Source organism: Leishmania major, chromosome 35 (genome assembly GCF_000002725.2).
Source record: "Leishmania major strain Friedlin complete genome, chromosome 35".
Taxonomy (NCBI): Eukaryota; Euglenozoa; class Kinetoplastea; order Trypanosomatida; family Trypanosomatidae; genus Leishmania; species Leishmania major.
The window spans coordinates 844,680-854,510 of record NC_007284.2 but is presented as its reverse complement, the minus strand read 5'-3'; the positions used below and the strand labels follow the sequence as shown (position 1 = coordinate 854,510).

The following is a 9,831-nucleotide window of genomic DNA, read 5'->3' as shown; positions in this document are numbered from 1 at the left end:
ACACAAAACGGTAAGAATGGCCCCGACGGACTATTGCAAGCAGGACTGTACGCCACAGATCACACCAACGCGTAGACGGAGAATGAAAAGAAAGCAATGCAAAAGCAACGAACGATACGGGCAACGTTCGCTGCCCCCTCCCCCCTACGTAACGGGAGATGTCAGTGGAGAACAAGTAACGGAAGACACACAGGGAAAAAAGAGCGAAAAAAAGGGAGGTAGGGTGGGGAGAAGGCACCGCTGAGGGGGAGAGCGCGTGCAAAAACCCTCTTCCAATGCCGTTCCTTTTTTTTGTTGCTGTTGTTGTTTCGTTTAGTTCGCTCATTTCTGTCTTTCTTTTCCTTCCCCTCCCCCTTTGTTTCACTCAGTCCACTAGCGCGCGTTCGAAACCAGGAAACGCACACACGCACACACAGCGAAGAGAAAAGGGTCGAAAATGCATATATAGAGGGATATTATATATATATATATATATATATGCATATACATGCAAAGAGAGGAGAGCTGCACGACGCAAGATGAACAAGAAACATCACCACCACCAAAAAAAGAAATGTTGTAAGAACGGCAACCCAAGCGGGAGGGGTGGGGGAGGAGGATTGGAGTACGTGGAACAAAACAACATATGGAAAATAAGAGAGGAGGAGAAATAGAGTGGCGGGCAGGGGGGAGCTGGTAAACCCACACGGTGCGTCTCGTGAACCATCCGCCGTTGTGAGCGTCGACCAGACAGGTGAGAGGAAAGTGGAAATAAAGGTACAAAAACAAAGCAAAAAAGGGAAGCTAAGTCAAGATACCGTGTGCCTGGGCGGTGTCTCCACGTCCTCGCCCACGCCACAACTCCTCCCCACCACCACCTTCCTCCTCCTCACCCTGACGTACTCCTCTTGTTGCACCTCCTCGCTACACCGATTTCTCCTCTTCAAACTTCGTCAGCAGCTCGGCGTTCTTCTTCTTCCACCGCACCAGGGTCACATTGCCATGGCATATGCTCAGGAAAGCAGCCTGATACTCGTGTACCTCCATGCAGAACGAGAAGAAGCGCTTTGCCAAGCAGTGGGACCACGTGGAGAGGGCGTACTTGGTGTCCGCCTCAACGGTCTCGGGTGTCTCCTTCCGCGTGTCGGGCAGATGCTGTTTGTTGACGTTCTCAGACAAGTCCTCGAGACGGCTCGATATTGCCGCTAGCTCCTTGCTGCAGAGCACCTTATGCTCTTTCAGGTACAGCAGCATCACTGAGGCCCACTCCTCCGCCTCGTCCTCGACGATCTTGTTGCTGCGGGCTGCCGAATCAAGCAACAACTGCTGCGACGCGTGGTGGAGGCGCAGTGACACCTGCGCCGCAATCGCCTCCTTCACCTCATTCAACTCGGTCATGTGTTCTCTGACAATCTCATCACGTGCCTCATCCGCCGACCGTTGCACTACTAACATCTCATCCGACTTCTCCTTTTCCATACGGGCTACCAATTCCGCGCGCTCCCTCTGCGCCACAGACAGCACGCCTGAGGCGTCGGCCGACAAGCGGCGGTCCTTTATGCTCACCTTGGCCGTTTTGCCGTTCTTGCCCGCTGACGCGTCATAGTAAAGACTGTTCTTCTGCGGCAAGTTGCGGCGAATGATGCCGATCGTCGCCTGCGACTCCACAGCGAAGACGCGCAGGTCTGCCAGCAGCGCGTCGTACATCTTGCCGGACTCGAGAAAGTCAAACTGTAGCTTCTCCACTTCGGCGCCGGTGCACGTGGTCACCTTCATATCCTTTACCTTGTTCGCAAAGTGCAGTGTGCTGATCGTCTCGTCGAACGTCAGCTGCGTGGGCGAGCACTGTGCCAAAAGCAGCACGCGCGAGCTGGGGTGCGAAAAGGTCGGCTTGAGAAGTCGCGTCAGGTTTGAAACACGGTAGCTGACGAAGCCACCCTCGTGCAGGCTGTGTACCACGTTCCCCAGTGCTGTTAAGCTGCTGTTGATGGATGTGGCCTCTGTCAGGCCATCGCCGGTCACACCACTGCGGGCAATGCGCTCGCTACCGGCGAGATCGGCAAGGATAATCTTGCTGGTGTAGATGGGCTCCTTCTGTCCGGGCAAGCGGAAGACCGTACCCTGGAACGGCATTTCCCACTCTGACAGCTGCGCATCCTGCGCGGCGGAAGCCGGGCCGCCGCCCCTCTTCGTGGTCGCCGAGCCCCTCTTCTCTGACAACACAGCTTTCTTTGTATCGTTGCCCTTCTTTGACTGATCGAGAATGTCCAGCGACGGCGCGGGGGCCGAGTTCGCCTGCTGAAGGATATCAATGGAGAAGAGGCAGTGACTGCGGCTCGACTGCGAGTTAGAGTCCGTCGCACGGCTCATGCGGCGTGCGATGGCCAACTGAATCTCACTGAAAACCGCCTGCAGAGTGGTCATTTCCTTGATGATGAGAGACGGCAGATAAACATCCTCGCCGATCATGACTGCCTTCAGCGCCGGCGGTGCCGAGTTAGGCTTGCCACCAAATAGGTCGCGGATGTTATCGTTGTATATCTCTATGCAACTTAAACCCACCACCACGTGCCAGCCCTTCTTGGCTTGGCGAGCCTTGTAGTCTATCAAGTCGCTCAGCACACGCAGGAACATGCCACTGTTCGTCGTGAGCAGGTCGTTTTCAAGTGGGTTCGGCTTCACGTCGCCCAGCACGGTGAAGGTCTTGCCAGAGCCCGTCTGTCCGTAGGCCAAAAGGGTGACATTCACGCCGACGAGCGCGGCATCGACCATGTCCACTACGGCATCCTCATACACCTCCAGCTGCGTGCTCTCCTGATCGAAAACGTAGTCGAAGGAGAAGAGACTGCTCTTTGTCGGCTCACCTGGCTTCGTCAGCTCTACCTTGAGACTGTTATCGCCGACGCGGTGCACACCCTGCAGCTCAAACTTCTCCTGCTGGTGATTCGCAGAAGCGCCTTCGCGCAGCATCGGCCGCACGCGCACCGATACCGTCACGCGCTGGTTTCCTAAAGCTGCCATTGCGAATCACGCGTGCTTCTCCTAGTGATACGGATGCCAGCTCAAGTATGCGTACTCGTCGCGCTACAGTTTCGCTGTTCTTTTCGTTGTTGTTGCTGAAGAGACACGACGACGAAAATGCAGATTGGATGCGAAATATATATATATATATATATAGATATAGATATCCGAAAATTAAAATATGGGTCGCCCGAGCAGGCACACCGCAAACAAGAAGAAAAGGCAAAAATGCAGAGAGGTGAGAGCGAGAGCAAAGCCTGTGAAGGTGCACAGAGAAGCAATGACGATGGGAGAGAGAGAGAGGGTTGATGGGCTAAAGACGCTCCAACAAGAGAAAAGAAGAGGAAGGAGAGCAAGCAAAAGAAAGGAAAGAGAGCACGCAGTGATTTCCTCAGCAGCGGTCGTTCGTTTGATTAACTCGAGCTTGTTGTTCTTGCGCGCTGCTCAAGCCTTTCTTCCTCGTCGAGTGCGTCTGTGTCACCTACGCTTCCTTGCAGATTCGTTGATGTGCGCCTGCCTTAGTTAACACGTTGCTGACCTGCGTGGTCGAGAAAACCAAGAGGTGAGAAGCTGCTATGGAAAAACGACGATGAGAGTACGCACGAGGAGTACGCCAGCCAACGACGACGACACTCACTCACGAGGAGAGAGGAAGCAGTCGGTGTGTGGCGAATGAAGGTGCCGGTCAGCAGAGCGAGAGGGGGAAGAGTAAGACACGGGAAAGGCAAAGAAGTTGAAAAATGAAGGCGCTAAGACACTGTGTGCATGTGCGTGTGGAGCGTGGAGGGATGTCATCGACACCATTAAGAGAAGGAAACGTGAAACGGTTGAGCAAAAAGAAAGAAAAACAGAAGAGTGGGCAATCATAGGAGCAGCTGCTTTTGTGGTTGTGCTGGTCTTCGCCTTCTCTCGCTGCTATCCGGTCGCACCGCAACACATTCGTGTGCCACAGCTCTGGACAGGTTCATGGCAGCTCGGGGTCAATGATGTGGGCGGTAACGCATCACACGTCTTTTCCTCCCCGGTACGCATACAAATGGTGGCACCACCACAGCACAGTCGCTCACTAACGCGGCTGCGCGCACGTTTTCAGGTCGAAAGGTCTTGTTAGAGGAGCGAGGAGGCGCAGTATTGTTGCCACTGCTGCTGTTCTTACACCAGCAAAGTACAGCATCACTGATGTAGAATTACATGAGCTCGGGTAGGACCGTCACAACGAAGAGCTTACAAAACAGAGCAATTCTTTTTCAACGTGTTCGTCTCTCTGCCACACAACACGATTTCAGCACCACTCTACGTCGCGGCCTGCCACACAGGCACCATCGCGTGGTGCCAAGCAGCCGTAGACACGCCAGTATAGCAATGCGCCGACTCAGTCATCTCGGCATGGCCCCCGCCTCACACTCCACCCACCCACCCTGCACTCTACAGGTCGCTTCACAGCCGCTCCCCCATCAGGTGCGTCGCGCCACGTGGTGCGTCTCTCCGGGGCGGCTCAGGCGCCCCCGCTAGGAGCCCAGTGAGGAGCGGGTGGGATACGCTCGAGCCACGCCGACACGTTGCACATCATGTGTACGGCACAGACGTGCTCACCGTCGCCAGTGGCGCCGACGCAACACTGCACAGCACCTGACCGCCGACATCAGTGGCGATGCATCACTTCGACACCCCCACGCTGTGGGCGCTTGACCCTGCAACTACCGGAAGTGGTTCGGCGCTTGCCACGGATTGGAGAGGCGGGTGGGGTGCTTGGCGTCCCCACAAAGAGCGGGCACTGGACCCCGCGACACCACGCACTGAGGTGTCTCCTCGTCATCCGGGTACACCTGCCTCAAGCAGAGCCGAAAGAAGGGCCAAAGAGGGAAGAGAAGCACCCGTATTAAAAGTGCGAGGAACAGCACGAGGCGCAACGCAGCTGCGAGTACGCGACTCCTTGCGTCGCCGTAATTAGCTCTTTATCTCAGCTCTCACTCCCCTACCCCACCCCGTGTAGCTGCCGCCACACTCTCCCCTGCGATTTTGAGGCACCCTCATCTCGGCCTTCTCTTCCCTAACACCCCCACACGTGTTTGACCAAGATCCAACTAAGCTGCAAAAAAAAAATGGAGGAGATGGGGTGAGGAAGTCGAAGGCCGCAATGAGCGAAGCACTCTCCAGACGCGTCACGCGCTTCAGGACTAGCAACGATCACCATGACAGGGGCGGCACGCAGCGGCTGCTGGAGGAAGTGCGGGGAGCGGGGACGGGTTAAACAAAGAGCTACAACACGAAAAAAGCGCAACGATGCGCCTTGCGGAACATTACACACACGCACACACGCACAGGCACACGCACACACGCACAGGCACACGCACAGGCACACGCACACACGCACAGGCACACGCACAGGCACACACGCACAGGCACACACGCACAGGCACACACGCACACACGCACAGGCACACGCACACACGCACACGCACAGGCACACGCACACACGCACAGGCACACGCACACACGCACACACGCACACGCACGCACACACACCGAGAGAGAGCGAGAGAGCGAGAGAGAAGAACGTGGAAGCGGGAAACACCCCTGAGGGATAAATCCACGCATGCAGACTTGCTGGGTGGAACCTGCGGTGGAACGGGGCAGGTGGGGAGATGAGTGGAGGGCACGGAAAGAGCGGATCAGAGAGGGTTTGCCGGAGAGAAGCGAGGGGGAGAGAGGGAGGGAGAAGAAAGAAGGAATGACACCTGCTATGGTCACCAAAGGCCGACTGGTGCAAGACACTGGAAGAAGAGATAAGAGAAAAGATGAGGGGGAGAGTCGAAAAACAAAGAACACGCACACAATAGGAGGGGGAGAGAAGGGCACAAGGGGAAGCGAAGGGAAAGGGCGAAAGAGGCAACCAGAGAGATCCACCAAGACACTAAAAGAGAGACACAGACACACACCACAGAAAAAAAAGAGAGAGAGCACACACGCACAGCCACAGACACAAATCATGATAGAAAAGAGCGAAAGGAGCTCATGCCCATATCACCACGTGCGTCAGTGCTCTGCCTTGCACTTTCGCGACGAGGCGCTCTCGAAATGACCGCGCTTACATGCATGCACACGCACGCGTCACCTTTGGCAGCGGTTACTGAAACATAAACATAGAAGTGAGACAGACGAAAAGAACAGCCACACTTGTGGGCACAAGTGTGCGCGAGGTCTGCATTGCTGTCCGCACCGTCCCTCTCGCTGATGCGCGTAGCACAGTCTACTACTCGCGCTTGCGGAATAACCCAATACGTTTCTTCTTCTCGCGCTGCGCGGGCATGCGGAAGGAGCCTGTGTTGGCGGTGCCCACGCTGCCGGCGAGAGAGGCAAATGACATGCGCAGGTTCTCGTTCGCAATCCTCTCCACGTTGCGATCGTCCGGCATGGTGCGAGTAAAGGTGTTGTACTCGCGCTGGCGCTGCTCCTCGACATCCTCGGCCTCCTCCTCGTCCACCTCCACCAGCACCTTGCGAATTGGAAAGATTAGGTTCTTGATCACCTTGTACGTTTCGCAGGCGGCGAGAAAGGTCATGACGCCGACCGCAATGACGCCCCACTCCCAAGTGATCATGCTGTGTACAAAGAGGCCGTGGGCGATCGCGTTGATGTATACAATAGGCACAAATAGCGCACCGCCGAGGACGCAGGAACCGCAGATCCACTTGTTGTCGAGCCAGCGCATTCTGAAGATGGAGACGCGCGGGTGGCGCACCGTGTAGGAGTGGATTAGCAAACCAAAGTACAGAATTCCAAAGGCGGTGCTGCGGGCGGTCCAGATGTTGTCGCAGCCGACGCCGTTGTGTCTGTTGCAGTCTGTCCCCTCCGGGCCGCTCTTGAAGCCGTACAGCACCACCGCGAAGCCACACAAAGTGATCGCGCCGAGCCAGAACCCGTAAACGACTGTGTCGGCAATCAGCTCGATCGTAAAGAATCCTTGCGTGTTCGGCGGCACCTGCAGAATGTCGTCGGTGGCCCTGTCGAGCGACAGACCCGTCGCCGGTGGGGCCGAGGTGAACATGTTCAGCCACAAAATCTCGATGGGGGATAGGATGAACACCGACTCGCCGCCGTGGCTGATGGGCAGGCCGCAGATCAGCGCAATCACCTCAGCCACGTTACTCGACAACAGATGCACAACAAACTTGCGGATACACTGCGAGATGCGGCGTCCCTCGGCGACAGCTTTCACAATAGTGGCAAAGTTGTCATCAGTGATGACGAGATCTGCGACGCCCTTCGTCACGTCGACGCCGGAGCCCATAGCGCAGCCAATGTCAGCAATCTTGATACTGGGGGAGTCGTTGAAGCCGTCACCCGTCATGGCCACCACCTTCTTGCGGCGGTGCAGCGACTCGATCATTTTCACCTTCGACTCGGGAGAGCAGCGGCCAACGACGACGGGGAGGTCAGCCCAGCCGTCGATCGTCTCAGGGTCGACCTTGTCGAAGTCAGGCCCCGCTTGCAGCTTCACTGGGTCGTCGAGGTCGCGGCGGCGAATGATGTTCAGCATCGAGGCAATGCTGCCGGCGGTGGACGTGTGGTCACCCGTGAGCATGCGCACACAGATGCCGGCGTGCTGGCAGGCGACGACGGACGGGCGAGACTCTGGGCGGGGTGGGTCGTAGATGCCGACAATGCCCAGGAAGACGAGGTCGCGCTCGACCTGGTCGCGGTCGTAAGCGTCGATGAACGGCTCGTCAGCCGGGATCGGGAAGATCTTCGTGGCGTCCTCGCGGTATGCAAAGCAGATGGTGCGTAGACCCTGCGCGGCCAAGTCACGGATGTGCCACTCGACCTGCTCGCGGTCCTGCTGCGTCAAGCTGACAAGCTTGCCATCCTCGCTGATTTTGTACGTGCACAGCTCAACGACCCGCTCGGGGGCGCCCTTGGTGCAGAGGTAGAGCTCACGCTTCGCCTTGTTTTCCCATGCCGTGGACATGCGCTTGATCTTAGAGTCGAAAGAGTACTCCGTGATGCACTCCCAGCCCTCGTCCTCCAGCTTGTCGCGGTTTAGGCCGGCCTTCCAGGTCATCACCTGGATGGCAATCTCGGTTGGGTTGCCGTTGCCAGCGAGGGAGTCCATGTCCTCTTCAGAGACGTGTAGGACCGTTGTGCTGCAGAGGGCGGCACACTTGAAAAACTGGTAGACGTAGCGCACCTCCTGCTGATGGGCCATGATCACTGGCTGTTGTTCCTGGCCGTTCCGCATGGCGGGGAAGAAGTCGCCGTGAGTGTCGTACGGCGCGCCGCCAACGCTGTACATGTCGTCAATACCAATCACCGCCTTCTTGACCACCATCTTATTTTCCGTCAGCGTCCCGGTCTTGTCGGAGCAGATGTCTGTGACGTTGCCCAGCACCTCCAGCACCGGCAGCTTGCGCACAATGCACTTCTGCTGTGCCATGCGCTTCACAGAGAAGGTCATGGCAACCGTGATGACGGCGCAAAGCGACTCGGGGAGAATGGCAATGGCCACCGCCGTGGCGTACGAGAGGGTGGCCGGCGTGTAGCGCATCTTGTTGGCCGCGAACACGATCACGGCGGCAATGGCGCAGCAAAGGAACAGGAAGTACATCATGTAGTCGAGCTTCTTCATCAGCGCCGTCTTGCCACTGCCCTTGCTGTCGTTCAGCCGCTTCGCAAGTTTGCCCATTTCGGTGTTCAAACCACCCGCGACGACCACCGCCTTACCGCGGCCCTGCGTCACCTGCGTGTTGCGGTACACCATGTTCTTGCGGTCGCCAAGAGCGAGGCGGTTTTCCGGGTCGCGAATGACGTTCGCGTGCTTCACTACCGGTAGCGCCTCGCCCGTCAACAGAGCCTCATCCACCTCTAGCCCGTTCGACTCGAAGATGCGGCAGTCAGCCGGCACGGAGGCGCCCTGCTCGAGCACGATGACGTCACCGACAACAACCTCGTCAATGAAGATGATCTCGGGAATGCCATTACGTATCACCTTCGCCACACCTGCCGTCATTTGCTTCAGACTCGCCAGCGACCTCTCGGCGCCGTACTCCTGGTAGAAGCCAAGGAAGGCGTTAAAGAAGAGGATGAAGAGAACGACGCCGAACTCAGCCCAGTCCCCAAACACACCGCTGATGATAATAACGATCAGCAGAACAATCGTGATGGCGTTTTTGAACTGGCTCGCCAAGATAACAATCCAACTCGGACCGCCCTTGATCGGGATGACGTTGTCGCCGAGTTCCTTGGCATGGCGTGGTGCGTCGGTGGCATCGATACCAGCGAGGGGGTCCTCCAACTGCACGAGGTTGAAGACGTTCTCCAGCGCCAACGCCCAGAACTTGTCTCTGGCGTCGTACGCCTCGGGAGTTGGCTCGTCGCCTTGTTCGTCTCCGAAGTTCATCGCGTGGTGCTCCTTGGCATCGGCAACTACCGCTGTGCCGTTTTCTGCGCCGTCGCCCAGCGCCCTCCCGTTCAACTTCTCGCCTGAGAAGACGGGTAAGTGTTGGCTGTCGTCCGACTCCTCCAACCCCTTCGCGGCAAGGTCCGCCGACAGGGAGATTGACTTTTTCGTCATCTCGATCGTCATTCCGTCCAGCTCCACCCCCTTTGACGGCTGACCGGAAAGGTTGACGGGGCCAGGCGCCCGGGCAGACTTCGATGCGGCAACCGCAGTGTTGTTCGACGAGGAGGGCGTTGCTATCACGTGTGGAGCAGAGGAGGGACCGGTGTTCGTCGCCGCCGTCAGTGGCACAGACGCATCGGAAAGCTGCGCTGCTGCGAGCGGTAGATTCGCATGGGGGTCCTGATGGACCCGCAAGGTTGCTGGTGGTGTGT

General features: G+C 57.3%; 2 protein-coding genes across 2 annotated transcripts; both read right to left on the bottom strand.

Moving 5' to 3' along the window:
- Positions 1-903: 903 nt before the first annotated feature.
- LMJF_35_2090 (putative kinesin) lies at positions 904-3,000 on the bottom strand (the record flags this gene model as incomplete). The annotated part of the gene is made up of 1 exon (XM_003722554.1): positions 904-3,000. The coding sequence occupies one exon, from the start codon at positions 2,998-3,000 to the stop codon at positions 904-906; it is 2,097 nt and encodes a 698-aa protein (XP_003722602.1).
- Positions 3,001-6,253: 3,253 nt separating this feature from the next.
- Positions 6,254-9,583, bottom strand: LMJF_35_2080 (putative calcium motive p-type ATPase; the record flags this gene model as incomplete). Its single annotated transcript, XM_003722553.1, has 1 exon — positions 6,254-9,583. The coding sequence occupies one exon, from the start codon at positions 9,581-9,583 to the stop codon at positions 6,254-6,256; it is 3,330 nt and encodes a 1,109-aa protein (XP_003722601.1).
- Between the last annotated feature and the right edge of the window lie 248 nt (positions 9,584-9,831).